The 24145-nt window shown below is 54.3% G+C and overlaps 1 protein-coding gene across 1 annotated transcript in view; it reads left to right on the forward strand.

Annotated features, from left to right (window-relative positions):
* Positions 1-24145, forward strand: part of MGAT5B (alpha-1,6-mannosylglycoprotein 6-beta-N-acetylglucosaminyltransferase B) — a 77550-nt gene that overhangs the window by 51419 nt on the left and 1986 nt on the right. Inside the window, exons 9-16 of the mRNA XM_058561731.1 lie at positions 470-601; positions 2009-2142; positions 6529-6659; positions 15875-16030; positions 17046-17192; positions 17368-17484; positions 22401-22475; positions 23644-23900. Coding sequence (XP_058417714.1) covers positions 470-601; positions 2009-2142; positions 6529-6659; positions 15875-16030; positions 17046-17192; positions 17368-17484; positions 22401-22475; positions 23644-23900 — 1149 coding nt within the window. The remainder of the gene's footprint in view (positions 1-469; positions 602-2008; positions 2143-6528; positions 6660-15874; positions 16031-17045; positions 17193-17367; positions 17485-22400; positions 22476-23643; positions 23901-24145) is intronic.

Raw genomic sequence — 24145 nt, forward strand, 5'->3', positions numbered from 1 at the left:
GCTCCAAACACTGAAGCCGCACCAAGGACCATAGCGGGCCTTCGTGCCGCTTTGTGAAGGTTAGATAAAGGCGCCCTCTCTGGGCGGACACAGCCCTGCAGGGAGCATGTTTGTGTGAGTTAACAGAAGGTGCCCCTTCCACCTGGCAGGTAGCCCAGGCCAGGTGCACTGCTTAGCAAGCTAGGCCAGGCTGGATCTCGGTCCCACTTGCCCCTCGTTGGAGTCTCTTGTGCAGTGAAAAACCTACATGACTGTACATGGCCATTCTGTTCACCTCCTTCCCAAGAGTCTGCCAGTACTCACGCGCCAACCTCACTTTCAGTTACAGTATCCCTCCATGTTTATCACCAGGGCGCACTCCAGGTCCTCCACATGCAGGGCCCTGTGGGAAGGTGAATTTGGGGAAATTTTCCCTTCCCTGCCTGTGGGTCCCTCTTGGGGCTCAGACTCTGAAGGGCTCTTCTCTCAGTAATTTAGGGGTGCCGCCAGGCCGGGGGAGCTGCCCGCTCACCACGCCCCTGCCTTTCGACCTCGTCTACACCGACTACCACGGCCTGCAGCAGATGAAGCAGCACATGGGACTCTCCTTCAAGAAGTACCGGTGAGAGGGCGGGGGAGGGCGGGGACGGCACACGGTAGCCCCGCCCTCAGCGGAGCTGCCCACCCTGCTCATGCCCTGCCAGCTGGTCCCCAGGTGGGAGACTTGCATTGTCTCGGGTTCTGCAGTAGAGGGGGAGCTCTCCTGCCTTCTGTCCCCTCCCTCCCCCACCGCCTTCCTTCTCCAAGGAGCTCTGCCTCCTGGCTAACTCAGCTGACAATCAATAAACCACAGCGAGTGGCTCCAGTGTCCCTCTGCTGCATGGCAGGCTGAGGGGTGGGGGTCAGAGGTTACCTAGATGGGAGGCAGAGGAATTGCAGGAGGAACGGGACAAGTGGCCGAGGCCATGACCTCTGCTGTGTGGGACCTCAGCACCCCCTCCCCTCTCCCTTCCTCTACCCCCTCCAGCTCTGGTCTGGAGGAAGACCAATGCCATCGCTCCCAGTCTCTGCAGCCAGCAGATACAGGGTTTAATTTAGCACAGAGAGCTCTGCTATTTATTACATTTGCTCCAGTCCCATTGACTATCCCACGTGATTTTATTAGGAAAAAAAAAGTGACAGGCAGCGTTATTGCTTTTATTATTAATGCATGTTCTCCCTGCACCCGGTGCCTCCTCCTCCTACCCCTGCCCCGTGTCTGGGGGAATAGTGCTGACCTCAGCAGTCTGGACAATCCTGGGTCACCTGGAAGGACATGGGTGAGGGAGCTCCTTGTGGGGGGCATCTGAGTCTCAGTGGTTTTCTTCAGGTGCCCACTCCCGGGGGGTGGGATGGGCGGAGGGGGTAGTTCTGGGGCTGCGGCCCATCGAGAGTGGCCTCAGAGTGGGACAGAGCCTCTGCCCAGCTGGGAGGTCCACTGGAGTGGCCAGGCTTGCAGAGGAGACTTCAAGGCACTGCCTTCCCAAAGGTGGTCCCGTGGCAGTGGCTAGTCCCCCCGGGGCCCTGCCTGTCTGCATCTCACCCTCAATAGGCCAGGCACATTGGGGGTGTCAGACCCTGGGCAGAAGGGCTGTGGACTCGCTGCTCCCTGCCCAGGAAAGTGCAAATCCTACAGATGACCCCTGGGGCAGTGGGGAGGGACCCCCACTCCAGGCAGTGTTTCCCCTTCTCTGCTCCCTTGAGGCAGTGGTAATAACTAACGGTTTCTGAGTTAGTCCATGGTTTAGGTGTATCCACATGGCCCTGAGATAGTTGGGCTGTTGTTATCCGCACTTGACTGATGGGGAAGCTGACCCAGAGAGGTTAAGGCATTTGCCTGCGGTCACACAGCTAGGTAGTGTCCTTGCGAAAGCTCTGACCACACATGGCACTACCCTGACCCAGCCACAGGCCGGTTACAGCGCCCATGGCTGGGCCAGCCCCAGCCCAGGGAGACGGCTGACCCTGGTTCCTGGTCCCCGGGGGGCAGGTGCCGAATCCGTGTCATCGATACCTTTGGGACAGAACCCGCGTACAACCATGAGGAGTACGCCACGCTGCATGGCTACAGAACCAACTGGGGCTACTGGAACCTCAACCCCAAGCAGTTCATGACCATGTTCCGTGAGTGTCCAGCTGCAGGGAGGGGCGGGGCGGCAGATGGGCCTCCCGTGGTTCTCAGGGGGGCACGGGGTGGGTGGGGGTGCGGGGAGGCTGGGCCTCATTCCTCCCTCTCTTTCCTCCCGGGCCGGTGCAGGGAATGGGGCATGCCCAGGTGTCTGCCTTCTCCGGGAAAGCCTTGTTCCCCTCTCAGCGAATGTGTGAGCCAGAAAGGAAGCCTCTGGTGGTGTTTAGGGAGCAGGAGACGTGGAGGGAGCAGCCTTGGGGGGATTGCAGCCTGGCTTGGGAGAAACGTGGTGACCTTCCCAACACCAGGAGGGTGTGGCCATTGCCCTCCAGGAGCACATGTTGCTCTCAGAGAGCGCCTGAGCACAGAGTTCCAGAACAAAGAGGGTTCTGTGGCCTTCCAGAAAGAGAGACATTCCAACGTGGACCTGAGAACTTCAGTGGGTGGCAAAGGAGCAGGACAGGCAGGCTTTTTAAGCGGAGGGGACAGATGTGGTGAAGATGGATGCGGAGAGAACCAGAAGGTTCTGGAAACAAGGGCTCCAGTAGGCTCCTGCATTGGGGATAATGGGAAGTGAGGGTGTAGGTAGGGGCTGGGGCCCCTGTGAAACTCGGATGATGGGCTTCACCAAGAAACGCAATTAGAGCTGAGCTTTGGCTATTTTTAATGAGACTCTAAAATATATATACATGCTGACCTACCCTCTTAAATGAAGCGTGCCGAAAATAATGTAACCTTTTCTTGACAACTCAGGGTCAGTTCCCTGTCTCTCTGGTGCACAGGCCTGCCCCTCTGGGGACGGCAGAGGTGTGCAGAGCTGTGTCCTCTCACTAAATGGTCCTTCTCCTATCACTGTTTGATGTGGCGCTTTTTTTCCGCGTTGGAGGCCATTGGCTGTCGCTTTTAATCGCTGTCAGCGCCTCTGCCTCCAGCGGCGTCCTGCGCGGCTCATCTGCAGCTCTCTGAAGGCTGCAGGTCAGGAAGCCAGTGAGCACGCTCGTTAGGATTGTATCTCAATTAAAAGCAAGCGAGGTTCTGAGCAGGGTCCTGAGGCACTTGCCGTGAGTAAAGCGTCTGATCTGTATTGAGCCCATCAGATTAATGCATCTTTTGGGTGCTTAGGTCTTCTTTTGTCTTACTCTCCATGTTCTAGGCTGTATTAGAGGCAGATGCGATTTCTGAATATACAAGTAATGGCTTGACTGGATCCCAGAAGGTTGGGAAGGTTCCTTGGAGCCCAGATGAGGGAACTGAGGCCCAGAGAGGTAGAGTGTCCTGTCTGAGGTCACACAGCTCTGTGGGCACCAGATTCCCTCCCCAGGGCCCATTTCAAGGTTGCGTGAGGCTTCTCCAAGAGAAGAGTGACTGTCCTAACAGCTCATCTGATGACATTGTGCCCCCAGGAGAGCGACTGGTGTGGGATGGGGCCCAAGGAGCAGATTTCTGGAGGGAAAGGACTGGGGGGTAGTGGTGGTGACGCTCTAGGCTGTGGACACAGCATACGTGACAGCAGAGAGGGGAACTATGGAGTTGAGAGCCTTGGGTAATTAGCCTACTTAGAAGGGAAGCAGTGAGCTATGAGGCTGAAGAGGGATGTGGAGGATCTGGGAGCGGAGGAGTGGGGTCTTTTAGCAAAGGTTCCTGAGTTTACACTGGATACCGTAATTCAAGATTCACTGTAAATTCTTGAGCTAGGGCATGTCATGGAGAAAAAGTTTTTTGAGGGACACTGTTCTGGCAGATTGCAGATGGCCAAAGGGGCAGTGGTGGAGGAAGGGGAAACAAGGGTGGGTTAAGAGGCTTCTGCAACAATCTCCACTGAGAAAATGAGGACTTGTCCTGAGGTGGAACACACTGGGTGTGGAGTTCCAAACCTGGCAAACTCCTACTCGTCCTCCAAAACCCCAGGTCAAATGTCTCTTTTTACTGTCATTTTCACTGATGCCCTCATCTCCTATTCCAGGCAGAATGTATTGCTCCTTCATCTCTTTTTTTTATAACTCTTAAACCCAATTCTGTAAAAGCATATATTGAAGTGTATTAGACTTGTTTGCTTATACGTTGATTTCCTCTGATAGACTATGAACACTTAAAAAGGGGCCATGGACTGATTTGTCTTTATCTCCCTGGAGCCTATCCAGGTCCTCAGAAAATGTTAATTGATTGAATAAATTGAAGAAAGAGAGAAGAAAAAACAGAGAGGCCTGCCGGTTTTAAGGACATACCACGTCCAGGAAGGAATTCATGAGCAGACCTCCCTCCCATTCAGCCAGTTGATTTCCCCAGTGAGCTAACTGGGAGGCTGGCCGCCTCTCCTGCTGCTGCCCCCAGGAGCTCTTTGCTTAATGGTCCCTGTTATTTTAATTGCTTGCGATACTTCCCTGTCCCACGCCCAGGAGTTTAGCTACTTGTGTTCTAAACCTGTCCCTTCTGGTGAGTTGGTAGAATGAGGGATTCTTCAGCTCAGAGAACAGAGAGGAAACGGGAACTGGGGAGAGAGGCCTCGGTGGCAGCCCTAGCTGGAGCCAGAGGAGAGGGAGAGAAGGTGGAGGCTGGGCAGGCTAGCAGGGTCAGGCAGGGTCCGGTCTGCCCTCCTGGGGCCTCTCCCCTGCCTGGGCTGAGCCTCCTGAGACGGGAAGCTGCCTGTGCCCCGACCACTGCAGAAATAATTCCTGGCCTCCAGGGCCCCTCCTTTTTTTGCCCCTGTAGCTCTAGAGGAGAGAGATGGTTTTGTTCTGCAGCCAGCATACACCGGTCCATACAGTGGCTGGATTTTCAGACCCAAGAATCCGTGAGCTTTCTGGGGCAGTTTGACAGAAAACCGTCACCTCTTCTAAGATGCACCAGATAGTGATTATGGCTTTTTTGTGGGTGTTGAGAGTGGGTAGAAATACTACATTATATCTGCACATTGGATTAGAGTATAAATCCCAATTTCAGAAACGCTAAAATGTGAAAAATGTGCATCTGAAATGAAGAAATAGCATATTTGGAAGCAGGGCTGTTCTGGGAAATCAAGGAAATGTGGCTGCCGCCCCCCTGCCCTCCGCAGCCTCTCCCACCTGGGCAGGGGGAGCAGATGTAATGGGGTTCCGTGAACCTTCTCGTGGAGTCCTCTGCGTGGAGGGACGGACCTAGTGCCTCGTGTGCTGGCGCCCGGTCCCCACCGCGGCCCAGCGGTGGGCGCAGGGAACTGGAGCGTGAGCTAACACGCGTCTCCTGCCCCTGGTGCGGTGGACTCTGGGGACGGGTGAGGAGTCAGAGCATGGCCTGTGCTTTAACAGAGAGATAACCACATGGAGGGGCACAAAGGGAGGGCACGCAGACCCCAGGGAGGGCTTCCGTGAGGAGGTGAGCTGGGAGTGGGGCTGTGAAGGCTGAACAGGATTTTCTCATCCGAGGAGAGGGAGGAGGGCACTCCAGGCAGAGGGACCAGCAGGGGCAGAAGCGTGGAGGTATGAAAGTGAAGATGTGTCCGTGCATTCATGAACCAGCACGCCAGGCCCTCCCAGGTGCCCGGACACAGACGGGAACAAAACCGAGCTCCTGCCCTCACGGGGCTTATACTCTAACAATAATGCATCACAAATCAACGTATACTATTACTCTGCTCAGTGAGGGCCGTGACAAGAAATAAAGCAGGGTAAGGGGACAGAGAGTGACCAGGGTCGGGAAGACCACTCAGCAGGCCACGTAAGCAAAGGCCTATATGGAGAGAAGGGGGCACCCAGCAGGGTCTGGGTGGGGAGATGCTGTCACAGGGGGATGGGGCAGATCCCGCAGATTGGTGGGGGGACTTCGGCTTCTGGGGCCACTGCAGGGTTTTATGCAGAGGAGGGATCTGATTGGACATAAATTTGAGAGGGTTGCTCAGGAGGAAAGACCATGCCAAGAGAACCACAGAAGAGGGGGCAGCGGTCACAGTGGCCCAGGACAGAGATGCTCGAGCGGGTGCCAGGGCGGCAGTGATGGAGGCGATGTGAGACACCCCACTTGGGGTGGGGGCTCTGCTGATGGACGCCCTGGAGTGAGAGCAGAGGAGGAGCCAAAGCCGTGGGCCTGAGCGAGGGAGGAGGACTGTGATGAGAGCAGGGTCCTGGCTGGGTCACACGGGCCCTGGGCCTCAGCTTCCTCGTCAGAAAACAAGCAAGGAGGACCAGGTGACCTCTCAGGTTTCCTTTTGCTCCAAGGCCCTGTGACAGTCTCCGGGAGAGGGAGACGCCCAGGGCCAGGGCCCTGATGGGTACTCCCCCCCTCCACCAGACCCCTTCCCGCCAGACTCTTTCCCCATCCCTGCGAACGGGGACCCCTCCCACGGGGCCGGTCCCCGTAGCCCCGGGGTGTGTCCTTACCTCCTTCCTGACCCTGTGGTCTGGCTGCAGCTCACACCCCGGACAACTCCTTCATGGGCTTCGTGTCCGAGGAGCTCAGCGAGACGGAGAAGCAGCTCGTCATCGGCGGCAAGGCCAGCAACATGGCCGTGGTGTACGGCAAGGAGGCCAGCGTCTGGAAGGTGAGCGCGGCCCGCCGCCCGCGGCCCCCGGGGCCTCCCGCCTCCAGGATTCCGCTCCCCTCTGCCGACCCCAGCGCTGGACCTGGAAAACATCCCCCGGTAGTGGTCAGAAAAGAGGTCCCTACTGCCACTGGAAATACCCGGGCTGGGGGCTGGTCACTTGTCCCCCTCCCCGCCCCCACTCTCTGCAACAAACCCCAATGTCCTTTATCAGGACTGTGACTTAACCCTCCACCCTCCGTAGGGCGATCAGTGAACACTGTGAGCCTGGCGGGGGCGCAGCTTAGGCTAGAGCTGGAATCTGTGGGATGGGAGCCAGTGGAGAAGGCAGGAGAGGACCAGGGATTAGCACCCCACCTTCAGGGCGGGGTCCCCGGAGACAGCGCTGCCTGTGTGGGAGGCTGCCCGCTCACCTGGTCACTGACCTGCTCTCTCTCCTCTTTTCTCTGTGCCCCCGGCAACGAGGCAGCTCCAGGTATGGTGACTGTTAGCCACGCCGCCTCCTGCTCCCCCCCCCTCCGTAGGGTCTCCCCTGGGGGTCTCCCCAGTCAGGCTCTCTGCGGTTCGTGGCTCCTGTGGATGGACCAAGGTGGGGAGGAGCGCCGTGGAGACAGTGGGGTCCCAGGAGGGCTCTTCCCTGGGGCCCTCTGTTGGGGGAGAGGCAGGCCCAGAGGTCAGGGTCCGGCTTGGCAGGGTGCAGGGCAGCTCCCAGGACGGGTCATGGACCTAAGGCAGGCGACACGAGGTAAAGGTGAATAATAAAGGTACTGATTGTGGGGAACATGGAGCAGCACCTGTCCCCTGTGTCAGGCCTGTTTGTTGCAGGATCGTCTTAGTCAATGATTCTCACCCGGCATTGGTCAGGATTAGGTCCAGCTGTCAAAGGACAGCCCCGAATAGTAGTGACTTACAAGAGTATATTTCCTTTCCCTTTCGCAAACCCCGAGGTGTCCGTCCAGGGCTGATGTGGACCTTCTCGGGATCTTCTCACTGTGTTGACCCCTCGTTTTGTTCCCAACCCCAGTCTTGCCCCATGGTTCCAGGTGGCCACAAACATTTCAGTCGTTATGTCTGCACTCCAGCCAGCAAGAAGGAGGGAGGGGCAAAGAAGAGCCACGTTTAGGGAGATTTCCTGAAGGTTACACGCATCTCTTCCCCGTGCTGCCCCTTGGCTAGACCCTGCTCGCATGGCCGTGCCCAGTTTCAGGGGACGCTGGAAGCGGCTCTGCCCCAGGCAGCCCTGTGCCCAGCTCAGCTCTGGCCTTCTGTGACTGAGGACGGAGGAGACAACAGATATACACGGGGTCACCCCGTGGTCGGGGAAGTGATGGCGATAGCTGATATTCGTTTCCCAGAGCTCACCATGTCCTAGGTGCTCGCTTGCATTCTCTCACTTACCCGTCTCCCTGTGAGGTAGGTCCTATGTGCTGTCAGGCCCATTTTACAAGTGAGCAAACCCAGGCACAGAAAGTTAGAGTGACGAGCTAGTAAGTGGCAGAGCTGGGATTCGAACCCACATCTAACTCCAGAGCCAGGACACTGAACTCCGACTCCCGAGCATCCCCGGTTATGACGGCTCAGATCGTGGCAGAGAGAAGCTGTGGTGGCAGGACTAAAGGTCCACGAGCTGGGCTGAGATGTCACTGCCCACCATGGGTGTGGGGAGAGGGACGAGAGGTCACCCTCACATGATGCCATATGAGCTGGCGGCCACAGAAGCCCGGGGCACTGGGAAGGGGGATAGCACAGACTGTGTCTGCTTTACCAGAAAACACTGTTGAGAAACTGCCCCAAGAGAAGGAGAGGGTATGAAGTCTGGAAGAGAAGGGTTTTATCTCCAGCTCAGGAGCTTCTGTGATAGCCGAGAGCCATGCTGTTCAGCAAGAGACCTCAAAGAAGCTGCTTCCAAAAAAAGATGTCTTTGCTCTGGTCTTTGTGACCAAAGGAAGTCAGAGTGTCTGGATGAAAAGAAGAATGAGAGCACTCTGGGACAAATGCCCAGAGTTCAGGCGACCAGGTGGCAGAGAAGGGGAGGAGGGGGCAGGGAGGATGACAAAAGGTCAGCGCATGGTTCTGGGAGCAGCAGCCAGGATGAGGGCAAGGGTTCGGAGGCCTGTCTCGTTCTGGGTCCCTGGAAAGCAGAGCTCGAGGCTGAGGCTTAGAGGCTGCTCTGCTTTTAGAGCGTGTGGTCCCAGGGAGCAGGAGTGAGGTGGGGGAGGCAACTTGTTCAGGCACAGGGCAAACCCATCCTTGCTGCTGGAAGGAGACGTTCCAGACAGCAGAAGAGCCGTCTGGGGGAGCCCAGTGGGGCTTCTGAGACTGCAGGCTGCAACCATGGATAAATTGTGAAATCAACTCAGAGCTCTGGGTTTCTCCTCAGCTTGACTGAGGTGTAATTGACAAAGAAAAATTGTGTGTACTTAAGGTGTACAACATGATGGCTTGATGTACATACATATTGTGAAATGAGAACCACGTTCAAGCTAATTAACACATCCCTCACCTCACATAGTTATCTTTTTTTTTCTTTTTTGGTGCGGTGAGAACATTTAAGATTTACTCTCTTAGCAAATTTCGAGTATGCAATACAGAATTATTAACTACGGTCACCATGCTGTACAGTAGATCCCTGAACTTAGTGATCTTATAACTGGAAGTTTTTACCCTTTGACCAACATCTTCCCCCGCTTCCCCACCGCCAGCCCCTGGCAACCACCATTCTATCCTCTGTTTCTATGAGTTCAATTTTTTTAGGTTTCACATATTGGTGAGATCATGCAGTATTTGTCTTTTTCTAACTCAGAGTCTTAATTAGCCTTTTTTAAATGAAATAGAATAACTTAGAAACAATAGAATAAAAGAATATCAGAGGATATTATATGTATTGAGTAAATATTGTTTTGTGAAACTTTTAAATTTACATACATAAATACACATGTGTGTGTGTTTATATATATATTACACATATGATTAAGTGAAAAAAAGTTGCTGAGCAGTATATGTAACATGAACCCGTTTGTGCATTTGTGTGTGTGTGTTTTGAAGAAAATGTATAGATGCACATAATGCACCAAAGATCTGAGGAAGGTATACAAGAAACCGTTAATAATAGCTGTTAATAGGGGCCAGCCCAGTGGCATAGTGGTTAAGTTCTCGTGCTCCACTTTGGCGGCCCAGGGTTCGCAGGTTCGGATCCTGGGCAAGGACCTACTCCACTCCTCAAGCCATGCTGTGGCGGTGTCCCATATACAAAAAAAATGGAGTAAGATTGGTACAGATGTTAGCTCAGGGACAATCTTCCTCACTGAAAAAAAAAAAAAATAATAGCTGTTAATAGTAGCCGCCTCTGGTAATGGGGTTAGGAAGTTAGTTGAGGGGTCGGCAGCATTTTCTTCACAGTTTACATCCTTGATTTGGTTTTATTTCCTTGAGCATCATTCAGTTTTATAATATGTAGTCCTTTTACATTTAGTGTGATTACTGATATATTTGGCTTTGAATCTACCATCTTACTAGTTGATTTCTATTTCTTTTTCTTACCTGTTCTATGTTCTTTTTCCTCTCGTTTCTTACCTTCTTCTACACTGGTATATATTTTTAAATGTACTCCCTGTTAGCTGACTAATTATATTCTCTTATATTCTTTAGTGGCTATTCTAAAGATTATAACATTCATCCATGACTCAAAGTCTAGTATAAATCAATACTTTTACCTTTTTTTGGGTAATAAAAGAACTTAAAATGCTATAACTACATCCCCCCAATTTATACCCTCTCGTTGTATTTTGATTCTCTTTATATATGTTGTTGTTATTGGTAACGTCCAGGGGATTCCGTCTCCTCGTGGCCCTGTGCACAGCAGAGCGGCACCCTGCCCCGTCTTTTCTCGCCACCCTCTCTCCTTCCGGCGCTGTATCAGGCAGCGCTGCGTGCTGTTCACAGGGTTTTCCTGGCCAAGTTTTTCGGCAGTGAGTGGCCAGGTCCTTCTTCCTAGTCTGTCTAGTCTGGAAGCTCCGCTGAAACCTGTCCATCGTGGGTGACCCTGCTGCTATTTGAAATAACAGCATAGCTCTCAGCGTCACAGCAACACACAGCCGCCACAGTATGACAGCCCACAGACGGGTGGCGTGGGTCCCTGACCGGGACGAACCCGGGCTGCGCGGGTGAGAGCAGCAAGTCTCAACCACTAGACCACCAGGGCTGGCTCTGTGGGGTGTGTTTTAAACCCCACAATATATTACTATTATTGTTTTATAGAGTCAGTATCTGTTTACATTTAGCCACATTTGTCCTTTTTTACTGCCCTGTCTTCCTTCTTACGTCTCTGAGCTTCCATGTGGGATCGTTATCCTTCTACATAAAGAACAACCTCGGTCTGTCTGCTCTGTTTCTGATTCTCTACAAACACCTTAGGGGAGGCGTCTACTATGTACAAAATTCTAGCTTGTCTCTGGCTCCTGTGGTTTCTGTTGAGGAGTCAATGTGCGTCTTTTTGTTCCTTTAAAGGTATTTTCTTTTCTTTGCCTGCTGTAAAGAAGGCTGTTTGGTATTCAGTAGTTTACTGTGACATGCCTCGGTGTGGTTTTCTTTTGATTTATCCTACATGGAGTTTGTACAACTTTTTTGAATCTGTGGTTTGATCTTTCACTAGTTTTAGAAAACTCCCAGCTGTTGTCTCTGAATACTGCTTCTGCCCAATCTCTCCGTTCCTTTCTGCGTCCATTAGATCTTTGCTGTATCCCTTTGTCTCTTTTCTGTAATTTCCACACTTTAGTTTCTCTGTGCTTCATTCTGGATATTTTCTTTTGTTCTTTCACTGAATGAATTCTCTCTTCAACTGTGTTTGATCTGCTGTTAAATTCATCCATTTAGTTTTTAATTTCAGCCATTATGTTTTTTATTTCTAGCATTTCCATTTGGTTTCAAATCTTATCTTCTGTTTCCTTGGCTATGTTCAGCATTTTTATCTTAAAGTCTGTTTCTGGTAACGCCAGCATCTAGATCTCCTATGGGCCTGTTTTTATTGTCTGTTTCTCTTGAGTTTCGATCATATAGTCTTTTTTTTTTTTTTGCTGAGGAAGATTGGCCCTGAGCTAACATCTGTGCCAATCCTCCTCTATTTTGTATGTGGGATGCGGCCACAGCATGGCTTGATGAGCTGTGTGTAGGTCTGTGCCTGTGATCCGAACCCACGAACCCCAGGCCACTGAAGCAGAGCACGTGAACTTAACTACTAGGCTACTGCTGGCTCCCTCGATCATATAGCCTTGTCTCCTCAAGTACTTGATTTTTATTAACCAAAGGTATTTAAATTTTCTAATTTAAAAATCTACTTTTAGGGGCTGGCCTGGTGGTGTGGTGGTTAAGTTCGTGTGCTCTGTTTTGGCGGCCTGGGGTTCGCAGGTTAGGATCTCAGGTGCAGACTTACACACTGCTCATAAAGCCACACTGTGGTGGCATCCCATGTACAAAGTAGAGGAAGCTTGGCATAGATGTAGGCTCAGCAACAATCTTCTACCGGCAAAAAGAGGAAGATTGGCAACAGATGTTAGCTCAGGGACAATCTTCCTCAGCAAAAAAAAAAAAATCTACTTTTAATAGTTTTATTGGGTATAATTGAGATGCATTATACTAAGCATGTTTAAAATGTATAACTTTATAAGTTTTGACATACGTATATAGCTGTGAAACCATCACCACAATCAAGATAGTGAACACATCCACCTCGCCTAGATGTTTCCTTCTTCCCTTTTCCATCCCCTCTCCCATATCTCCTCTCTTCCTCCTCTCTAGGCAACCCATGATCTGCTTTTTGTCACTATAGATTAGTTTTCATTTTCTATAATTTTACATAAATGGAATCATATGGTATATACTCATTTTTGTCTGGATTTTCTCGCTGAGTATAATTATTTTGAGATTCATCTGTGTTGTTGCATGTGTCAATAGTTCATTCCTTTTCATTGCTGAGTAGTATTCCATTGTCTGGCTCTACCTCCCTTTGTTTATCCATTCATCTGTTAATGGACATTTGGGTTGTTTCCAGCATTGGCTATCACAAATAAAGCTGTTATGGACATTCATGTACAAGTCTTTGTGTGGACATATGCTCTCCTTCCTCCTGGGTAAATATCTAGGAGTGGAATGGCTGGGTCATATTGTATATTTTAAGAAAATTGGTTGTACCATTTTACAACCCTACCAGCAACATATGAGTTCCAGTTTCTTTCTTTTTTTTGAGGCAGATTGGCCCTGTGCTAACATCTGGTGCCAATCTTCCTCTCTTTCTTTTTTCTCCCCAAAGCCCCAGTACATAGTTGTGTATCATAGTTGTAGAGCTGTGGCTCCTCTATGTGGGGCGGCACCTCAGCATGGCTTGATGAGCAGTGAGTAGGTCCACGCCCAGGATCCAAACCGGCGAACCTGGGCCGCCAAAGCGGAACGTGAGAACTTAACTGCGACCCCTGGGCCGGCCCCTCCAGTTCCTTTACAAATTCGGCAATAGTTGGCATAGTCAGTCTTTTTCATTGTAGCCATTCTAACAGACTTGTAATGGTATCTTATTGTGGTTTTAATTTGTAAGTCCCTTAACATCCCTAACAATGTTAAAGATATTTTTGTGTGCTTATTTATCTTCCATATATCTTTTTTGGTGCTGTGCCTTTTCAAAAATTTTGCCCATTTAATAAATTGGTTGTTTATTTTCTTATTATTAAGTTGTTAGAGCTCTTTACATATTCTGGATGTAGGTTCTTTATCAAATACATACTTTGCAAATATTTTCTCCCAGTCTGTGGCTTGTCTTTCTCTTAACAGCACCTTTCAAAGAGCAAAAGTTCTTTGTTTTAATGAAGTCCAATGTTTTCTTTTATGGATTATGCTTTTGGTGTATCCAAGAAATCTTTGTCTAACCCAAGGTCAGAAACATTTTTCTCCTATGTTTTCTTCTATAAGTTTTACAGTTTTAGGTTTTACATTTAAGTCTATGATCCACTCTGAATTCACTTTTATAATATGATATGAAGTATGAATTGAAGTTCTTTTTCTTTTCCTTTTTTTTTTTTTTTTTTTTTGTATGGATAGCCAATGTTTCATGATCATTTATTGGAAAGACCATCTTTCCTCCACTGAAACGTCTTTGCACCTTTGTCAAAAATCAATTGACCGTACACGTGGTCTATTTCTGGACTCTCTGTTCTGTTCTATTGATCTATCTTGCCAATGTCACACTGTCTTGATCACTGTAGCATTATAATAAGTCTTAAAATCAGGTAATATGAGTCTGCACACATCTTTTTCTTTTTCAAAGTCATTTTGTCTATTCTCGGTCCTTTGCATTTCCAGATGAGTTTTAGAATTAGCTTGTCAATTTCTACAAAAAAGCCTGCTGGGGTTTTGATTGGTATTTCGTTGGTTCCTTTTTCTTCTTTTGGAAGTTCTGGAAAATGAATATGAAAAATTATAGAAATAATGTGAGCTCAAGGATGATGCTATCTTCTTCCAGAGAGGATTTACTTTTACTCCTGGCTTGTGGCTGGGGGCCCTAGCAATCCCAGATCACCTTAATCAATGATAGTGATTGAGGTGATTTAAAATGGATTCAGCCTCAACAAGGGCTGCCCTGGTTCCGATCTACCCTTTCTTCCAGACTGTAATTCCTGAGAGTTCCCACCCAAAGTGTGGATTTTCTGTCAGGGCTCCCCCTACTTGGCAGGCCCTGAACTCTGACTTGTCCCCAGCTCTGCAAGGTGACTAGAAGTTCTGCTCGGTCACTTAGATGCTGCCCCTGGAATCAGCAGGTGGCCCCAGGGGGAAAGCTGACCCCAACACTGGCCTCGACAATCTCCTTTCCTTCTTCTCCTGGATCTCGGCCTTGTAATTCTTCACTCTTTTTAGACTCTCAGGCCTTCACAGGATTGTTTACATTTCCGCTGGTTCCTGGTTGTTCTCAGAGGCAGGGCCCATCCGCATTGCCTGGTGTGCCAGTCCCCGGAGTGGAAGGCTCCTTATGAAAAACTTACACACTTTGAGTTTCAAAATGTGAATCGTTAACAGCTATTCTGAGGTCCATTGATAACATCCTTCAAGAGCTGTGTTTACATGCTACAACTGGGCTGCAGCTCCTTGCTCTCTGGCCTCGTGGCTAGCCAGCAGGATGTGGGAGAACCATGGGTTCTTTTTCTCTGACCCATTGGCCTGCTGGGAACTCGCCCTCCCTGAAAGGAGCCCCTCCCCTGTCCACCCTTCTCCGTGATCTCGAAGCTACTTTCCCCTCAGTTTACCCTTTCGTCTCTTCTACGAGCCTCCAACAGCCCCAAGAAGCAGAACCCAGCAGCAGATCACATGCTTATCCCCACTGAGTCCTACACTGACACAGCTCCCCACTCAGGGCCCCGGCCCCAGGGTCAGACGGGTGCCCAGGGGCTGAGGGTTAGCCATTTACCTATTCTCTGCCTCCCTTGGTCCCCTTCCCCTGCAGGCTGGGCCTGTTTCCAGTCCCCATGGGCTGGAGGGGAAGTGGAGCCTGGATTTGGGACTCTTGGGTCTGGAGGGGCTGAGCCTTTACTAGTTTGGGGGTGGTTTTCACACACGGGGGTCCTCCATGAGGACAAGTGCTCTGTCTTGTCCCTGCTGCGTTCCCAGCACCGAGCTCAGTGCCAACACATAGCAGGTGCCCAGTCAATACGTGCTGCATGGATGGACAGATGGGGGATGGGGGGGAGGGGAAGGGATGGGTAGGTGGATGGGTGGATGGAGGGCTAGGTGGGGGGGTAGGTGGGTGGAGGGAGGGAAGCAGAGATGAATAGAGGGAAGGGTGGAGGGATGGATGGATGAGGGATGGATAGGTGGATGATCTGGGCTCCAGAGAGCTCCACGCCTCCCCAGAGGTCCTTGGAAGTCGTCAGGGGTTCAGGGGAGGCCAAGCAGCTCCACGTGGACGCATTTAAATGTTGGTCCTCGTAGGGTTCCTTTGGAAAGAAACACTTCCATGGCTAAAAATAGCCCTGAAGCCTCTGGTCTAGTCCAGCCTCCACAACTCACAGATTAGGAAATCGAGCACCAGAGAGGATAGGGACCGTGCCCAGGGTCACATGGCTGGTTAATGGCCGAGCTGAGAGTAGCCGCACGTTTTCTGACTTCCAGACCAGGGCTGGCTCTTGGGCTGGCTCTGTTCTGCGGCTGGGCGAGGCTCCCGTCTCCTCCTCCTCTTCCAGGGAAAGGAGAAGTTCCTGGGCATCCTGAACAAGTACATGGAGATCCACGGCACTGTGTACTACGAGAGCCAGCGGCCCCCCGAGGTCCCGGCCTTCGTGAAGAACCATGGCCTCTTGCCGCAGCCCGAGTTCCAGCAGCTGCTGCGCAAGGCCAAAGTGAGCCCCGCCCCCTTCCTCCCCCAGCCTGGCCGGACATGCCACGGGGGTTGCCCCTACATGCCCGCCACGCCTGCCACCGTCGCTCATGGCCCCTTCCACGTGTGGACACCGCCCAGCGTGCTCTGCTGCCCTGAGCCTCATGTCCAGGCCTCCTGGGGGCTGGTCAGAGCCAGGGGCAGAGATGGGGGTGCCCATCAGGCAGGGGAGGCCCCACAGTGAAGGGGCCTGGGCGGGGCCAGGAGGCCCTGAGGCCCAGTGTTGAGGAAGAAGAGTCAGGCTGCCCACCTGTCCCCCCTCAGCACCAGTCCAGCCCAGCAGACTCCAGGTCAGGCCTGGCTTTCAGAGCACTGAGGGGGTGGTAGGGCAGGCTGAGGGGGGTCCTGGCTGGAGTTCCATTGGGCTGTTAGTTCTGACTGACTGCTTCTGAAAGTCTCTGGAGCAGTGGCTGGCACAGTGAGCACAATCCTACTCTTGGGCCCTAAAGTGTCAGCTGAGGCCAGAGGGTCTCCGGCCAGCTTTCAGGCCCTCTGCTGATCTCATGATAGCTTCTTTCCTCAGGCTTCTTGGATGTATATGTGTGTGTATGTATGTGTTGGGGGGCAGGGTATCTTTGTGCAGTGAGCAACCTGAACAACCTTACCCAGCAACCCTGAATTTAGAATCATTTATTGAGCACCTTCCAAGGGCCAGCCCTGTGAGCATTCTTACCCCAAATTAGGTGCTGAATAAATGTTTTCTGGAAGAGTGAGTAACAGTCCTTTGAGGTCAGCTGTCGGTGCGGGTCTGAAGCCTTCTAAGCTTGAGACCCTCGCTCATCTCTTTTCCCCTGTTAGAGCAGGAAGAGGCCATTGATATCACCTAATCGGACCTCCAAGGCCTAGAGTACACAGCTGGGCTGGGCTCTTTACTGCCCCAGCTGCCTCCTGTACAATCCCAACCCCAGCCTCCCCCCTGGGGCTCCTGGGCTGTCGTGCCTCGCCTTCCTGACCATTGGGCCGCCTGGCTCCGTCAGCTCTTCATAGGGTTCGGCTTCCCCTACGAGGGCCCCGCCCCCCTGGAGGCCATCGCCAACGGCTGTGTCTTCCTGCAGTCCCGCTTCAGCCCGCCCCACAGCTCCCTCAACCACGAGTTCTTCCGAGGCAAGCCCACCTCCAGAGAGGTAAGTGGGAAGGACCCTGGCCCCACGTCGAGGGTCTGAGCTGGGGACCCCGCATTTCCTGGAGGAGGGAGACTGAGGCATAGGGTAGGGGAGAGATGGGACAATGGGCGAGGGCCCTCCCCTGGCCCGGCCTGGCCCGGCTGGCGCTGGGAGAAGCCGCCTCTCTGCCCCCCAGGTGTTCTCCCAGCATCCCTATGCAGAGAACTTCATTGGCAAGCCCCACGTGTGGACCGTCGACTACAACAACTCAGAGGAGTTTGAAGCAGCCATCAAGGCCATCATGAGAACCCAGGTGAGCCTCAGATCCAGTCAGGACGGCCACCAGCCCATGCTGTGGGCCTTTGCTAGAGTTAGAAAAAGATGCCCCTCATGGTGAATTCAGACTCGCAGGCCTGGGTTGGCAAATTTGAGCATGGGCACCCACTCACCAACTTGGGGGTGAGTGTGTGTGTGTGTGTGTGTGTGTGTGTATGTCGGGGGACAGGGGGGAACAATGCCTTTGTGCAATGAGCAACCTGCACAACCTTACATGGCAGCCCTGGGTCCAGAATCATTTACTGAGTGCCTTTGGGGGCCAGGCCCTGTGAACGTTCCTAGCACGAGTTAGGTGCTGAGTAAGTGTTTCAGGATGAATGCGTGGAGGTTCTTTGAACTCTGGTGTCGGTGTGGGTCTGTGGCCTGGTAGCAGCACATCTCAAACTATGACGTCATACAGATCATCTGGGATCTTGTTAAACACAGGTTTGGATTCAGCATGTCTGGGGCGGGGCTGAAACTCTGCATTTCTAACGAGGTCTGGGGTGGTGCGGAGGGCACTGGCCCAGGGGCCACCCTTTGAGTAGCAAGAGGGTAGAGCCTCCAGGGTTTCCTTCAGTGAGTGTGAGTGTTGGAGTGTGTGGCTGCACACGTGTGGGGGGCGGTGAGTCAGGAGGGGCGTGTGCCGCTTATCTCTTCGGTTGGCCCCTTCGTGGCTTTGACAGCTCCTTGTCTTCTTCCGGTCCCTTCACCTGGGGGAGGGTCAGGCGAAGGGGGCTCTGCTCCCCGTGATCCCTCTGGAGCCTCTTTTTGCTGCAGCTCAGACACCAGGCTGAGCGAAAAGAACCACGCCTGCCCGGTGTCCCCTTCCCTGTGCAGTACCACGGTCCCCGAGCGTGCCCTCCCTGGGAGGGTGTGCTGCTAGGGACGAACTTGTGGGTCCGGGGCAGAACTACAGAAAGTTAGACTTGGTGGGGCAGGGCCATGAAGGACGTGTTCCTTCAGCAAGGGACAGCCCTGCCCAGAGAGGACGCAGGGCTGCCCGGCGGGCTGCTTCCCCGGGAGCTGGGGGCACTGCCGTGCTCAAGGCAGAGGCCAGCAGGGATGCACCTCCCCTGGGGGGCTAGCTCCTGGCCTGGAGCCCTGCAAGGCTATCCTCACCCTGAGGCAGGGTTGCATTGTGTTCGCACCCCCCTGCATTCCCTCTATGAGTCACTCCATCTCAGGACCCCCAGCCTTAGCTCCCCCTCAGCAACGGCCCCAGAAAATCCCTACCCACCCCACCCACATCGTTCCTCTCCTGATCACACCCTCGTCCTTCCCTCCCTCTGTCTGAGTGTGAGTGTTTCTCCAGTGAAAGCGCCAAGGAGGACATTGCTGTGTCGTAGCCCACGCCCATCCTTAGTTGTAACAGACGCCGCCAGGTTGACCTGCAAAGAGGCTGAACCCCTGGACCCTCCGTCAGCGGTGGGGAGAGCCCTCCGCTCCCCTCTTCAGAATCGGCTTAAGTACATCACCTCCTCTGCTGTGGTTCCTCCAGGTCAAGGACCATCTTAGACTGGGTTCCAGCAGGAGGTGACCCCGAGGCAGGGATGTAAACCAGGTAGTTTATTTGGGAGGTAATCCCGGGAAGGAAGGTCCTGGAGTGACAGTGAGACAGGGGGCGCGGGCACCTGACGCTGCATGCCGGTAGGGACCCCTGAGAGGTGGGGTAGATCACATCCCAGATTGTCCTGCCCAAGAAGGGAGGAAACCGGGGTGTTTATCCCCCAACCCCATCCGTGGCTGGCTGAGGGCTGCACCTGGGGGTGCCAGCTCTCGACGCTCTGGCCTAGCCCTTCTCAGGCTGAGCAAGCCAGAGACAGCCTTAGGTGGGGGGCTCCTCAGGGGACCTTCGTGCAGAAGAGAGAAGTCACTGGTGGAGACTGACCACCTAGCCCCAAGCAGTGGCACCACCCTCTGCCTCTGCCCTCTGCCTCCCAGGTGGACACTGCCTCCCGAAGGCCCCCACACGGCAGATGGTGTGGGGGAGGGCGCTGTGGGAAGCTGCCCTGGCGGGGACCGCTACCCCCCACTCTCCTCCTGCCCCTTCTCTCCTCCCCTGGCAAAAGCAGTCCTTCAAGACTTCTGTCCCAGGAGGGCAGGGGCCGGAGTGGAAGGGGGACGGGGAAGGCTTCTGCCCATCCCCCCCAGCTCAGGTCTGGCCTGACCTCCAAGATATACGGCTAAGCTGAGTGAGCAAGATGCCCAGCCCTGTGGAGAGCACGTTCCCATCCGCAGGACGAGACGCGGGGTGTGTTGGGGGTGGGCTGCTGTGCACATGGATGTGCTCATCCATCTGTGCATTATTTCTGGCTGGACACACAAGAAATTGGTAACAGGGGCTGCCCTGGGGAAGGGGCTGGGTGTCTGGGGTGGAAGGAAAGCTTACTTTTCATTGTTTTTCCTTTTGATTTTTTTCTACGTGAACATCTAATTTCGTTAATTAGTTAATTAAAACTTGCAATAAGAGGAGAGTCAAGGGCCCAGGGTGTCGCAGGTCCACCAAGCTGGACCCCAAACCAGCCCCACCCGTTGTGGGCCCGCCTTCCTCCCGGACGCTTCACCCCAACCCAAGAATCACCTGGAGGTGTTTCAAATGCAGATTCCTGGGCCCTCCCCGCCGTCTGATTTAAAAGGACAGGGTGTGGCCTTGGAATCTGCATTAAACAAGCACCTGGGCACTTCTGATAATCCTATTTTAGAAAACTGATTTCGGGGCAGCTGACAGCAGCTGAGAGAGCGAATGAGGGCCACCATCAGGGGACACAGCTTGTTCTGCAAGTCATGGGCCTCTCACTGGGAGAGGGGGAGGGAAGGCCAGGAGTGGGGAGAGGTGAGGAGGAGGAGGAGGTGAGAGAGACGGGCACCCACCCCAGCTGTCCCCAACCCCGGAGGGGGGCCCTTTCCATCTCCTTTGGGCCTCGGTGGGTTTGCCCGTTGGCAACCCTCCCCCCATGGCGAGGCCGTTGGAGACAGGAGAAGGCGACACCAGCGCCAGCCTCCCCCGCTCGCTCCCCGCAGGCCAGCCGTCCTGGCAGGCCCAGCACCTGTCATTCTGTCGAGACTGATTGCCGCGCGCACACCTGTAATTAGACCTAATGGGGGTAATTTCCAGGCCGGCCTGCTCCCCGGCGAGAGATTCGCGGCAGGTGGGACGTGGCTGGCTGAGAATGCTCCCCTCGCACAGAGGCCTTTGAATTACCGCGTGACACGGCTTCAGACCACGAGGGGGAACAACTCCGGTGGGGGGTGGTTGCCGTGGAGCAGACAGCGTGACATTTGGAGGGAAGTCTCTTCTCTAGGGGATTTTATTTATAAGCAGGGCTTGAAGGCTTGTCCCCGAGAGACACCCTGGCTGCCGGGGACTTCATGGGCCATCGCCTTGGGACCAAGAGCTGGTTGGAACTGGGCCGTGCAGAGCTCAGGGCTGGAAAGGCTGTGCCGGGTGACAGGCTGTGAAGTGGTGGCTGGATGCCGGACCCGGGATTCTCTGGGAATCCGGAACTGCCCCCGGATTAAGAATACCTGCTCACAGTGCGGGTGAAGTCAGAACCGGGGACAAGGTCAGATCGGTGGGGTCTTGTCCCCAGAATCAGTTCTGGTGGCCCGGACCAGCTTGAAGGGGAGCAGCGGCTGCTGCTTCCCTGGGACCCTCAGCTTGAGTGTCGGGATGTCCCCTTGGCCAGAGGGCCCAGGGTGGGCCTCCAGCCCTTCAAAGTGGGGTCTACGGGAAGCAGGACCCAGTGTGGCCCAAGTGGACCTCTGACACTGCCCATCTCTGATGAGGGAGAAGGAGGGATGTGGACTTGGGCAGGACTATAAGATTTCACTTCTTGGGCTAAAACTCCCGATTTCTAGAGCTGCTGGCAGGAAAATGGCATAAATAGGAGACGGGCTGGGCTGGGTGTGGTGCCAACACACACAGCTGTCGGGGAGTGGGGAGGTCGGAGGCCAAAACAGACCTTCCTCTGAGTCTGGGATGGGTCATCCGCGTGTCCCTATGTCGCCCCTCTCCTGCCTCCTGCCCATCCTGCTGACAGATCCCCCCAGGATGGTGTGTGCTGGGCCTGTGGGCGTTAATGGTGGGGCGGTCAGGTGAGAAGAGTGGAGAGGAGGTGGGGTGCCCTCTCACGGGAGGTGGACACCCCCTCTGTCACCTCTTCTCCCTATCCTCCTTTCCCCACGGGCCCCACCTACTCAATCCGTCCACTCCCATCCACCCCCAGCATGGGCTGCTTTGTAGCTGTTAGATGTTTAAACGGACGGTATGTGGCCTCTGTCTGGGGGTCCGCATCTTGTGTGGTTCCCAGGTGCCTGGCCTGGGCAGGAAGCTTTACAAATGTCATCTCATTCCATCTGACTGGGAGATACCCCTGTGTCCCTTCACGTGAACATTCCACATCTTGGGCAGGATACAAGCAGAGCTGGGTTGTTTTTTCATTCCGTGACTATTTCCTGAGTGCCTACTGTATACCAGGCACTGTGCCAGGCACCAGGGATTCAATGGTGAACAGGTCATAGTCCCAGCCCTTCAGGGGCTCATAACCTGAGAGACACGAGGGAGAAATCAGAAATGACGACGTGTGCTAATTCTATGCTGGGAGAAAGTGGTCCAGTAACAGGAGTCGGGGGGAGGGGTTCAAGGACTGCTTCCTGGAGGAGGTGTCGCCTAAGAGGGGAGGATGAACCCACTGGGTTGATGTGGGAAGAGCAGGCATCCTGGCCGAGGAGGGGATGGAGCTCAGGGCGGCTGGGATGGAGGTGGGGAGGGACGAGCCGGCCTCTCGGGTCCCAGTGGTGTGAGAGCCACCTAGATCTCCTTCCCAGTGCCGAGCATGGCTGGGCCCTGGCAGCCAGGTCTGGGGGTCCAGGGCTCCTCCTGCCCCATGTGTCTGCCTGTCTCTCCCACAGGTAGACCCCTACCTGCCCTACGAGTACACCTGTGAGGGGATGCTGGAGCGAATCCACGCCTACATCCAGCACCAGGTAGGGGGGTGCCCCGCTCTCTGCCCCTGGGATGGGGGCCTCCACCCCGACCCCATCAGACCAGAGGAGGAGCCGCCTGTGCCCGGGGTGCCGCGTCCACTAACCCCCTGCTCCTCCTGCAGTCTCTCCTGTCCCCTTTCCCGCAGCGGTTGGAGATGGGCAGGGAGAGCAGTGCTGCTCGGAGTCCTGGGCCCCCAGCTCCGGGGCCCCCAGCCCCACGTCACAACATGGAAACACAAAGACTTGCGTTTTTCACTTTCATAACAAAGTTGTTTCAAAGTTTGGTAACTGACGTAGTGAATGAGATGTGTGGAAGACCCCCACCCCCACCCCCAGGATGAGTTGGTGATACTGCAGGGTGAAATTAAGAGCTCTGCCCTGAGAAACCAGGGGAGGGGCCTGCTGCTGTGAGAGCAGGAGTCCTGAACCCCCCGAGGGACCTGAGCCGCCACAAGGGTGCATAGGTGGCCCGGGCAGAGCGCGGCTCATCACCCAGGTCTCTGGGTGATGCCTGGAATGAGGGGCAGGGCCTGCGGGTTGTGGCACCAGGTTAGGTTGTTAGGTATTCAGACAGATAGTGTATGGCCTCTGTTTGCACCTTGCCCCCAGCCCCACAAACATTAGGGACTGAGAGAGGGAGCCCATCGCTTGACAGACGGGACTACAGAGGCCCCGAGAAGGGAGGGCTTGTTGGGGTCACAGAGTGAGTGGTGCAGGGCCAGCGCCAGAACTGGGGACTCTCAGCTCCCAGCCACCTGTAGGGATGTCAGGAAGCTCACAGACCCTGCAGGGAGAGCCCCTCGGGCCAGCCCCGTCCCTGTGCCCACCGCAGGCAGGGTGCATGGGCCCCGGGCTGGAAACCCTGAAGCCTAAGCCAAGTGTGACCAGCAGCGAGACAGCGCAGGGTGGACAGCATGCAGACAGGCCTCCGCCGTCCAGCCGTGAGGCGCTGGGCAGGACCCCCCGTAAAAAGCTGGAGACGTATTCGTCCCTGTTGATGGGGTGCTGTGAGGACTAGATGCAGCGATGCCTGGCAGGCTACCTTCATGGAGTGAACGCCCAGTAACCACGCCATTACGATTACTGTAATCACAAGGCCACCCCCCCAGTGTCAGCCAGCGGCATCTGTGTCCCATTTCCCCTTCTAACACTGCTTTCCTTCGGGCAGGACTTCTGCGCAGCCCCAGGCCCTGCCCCTCCCGGGGCCCCAGCCCTGCAGAGCCCCTTCATCCTGGCCCCCAATGCCACCCACCTTGAGTGGGCCCGAAACACCAGCTTGGCCCCTGGCGCCTGGCCCCCAGCGCACTCCCTCCGGGCCTGGCTGGCCGCGGCTGGGAGGGCCTGCACGGACGCCTGCCTGGACCACGGGCTGATCTGCGAGCCCTCCTTCTTCCCCTTCCTCAACAGCCAGGACGCCTTCCAGAAGTGAGTGAGCCCCCGCCCTGCCCCTTCCTCGACTGGCCCAGCCCAGCTCAGCTGTCACTCCTCACTCCGATAACTGCTTGGCCCCAGCCCTGCCAGCAGTGAGGGGGACTTAACGCTGTCCAGTGAGTCAGGTGGTCTAGTGGTTAAGGTCCGGCACTCTCCCCACTGCGGCCAGGGTTCCTCCTGGTCAGGGAACACCACCCATCTGCTCGTTGTCATACTGGGTGGTGGCTGCATGTGGCTGT

This window comes from Diceros bicornis, chromosome 18 (genome assembly GCF_020826845.1).
Source record: "Diceros bicornis minor isolate mBicDic1 chromosome 18, mDicBic1.mat.cur, whole genome shotgun sequence".
NCBI classification, from domain to species: Eukaryota; Metazoa; Chordata; class Mammalia; order Perissodactyla; family Rhinocerotidae; genus Diceros; species Diceros bicornis.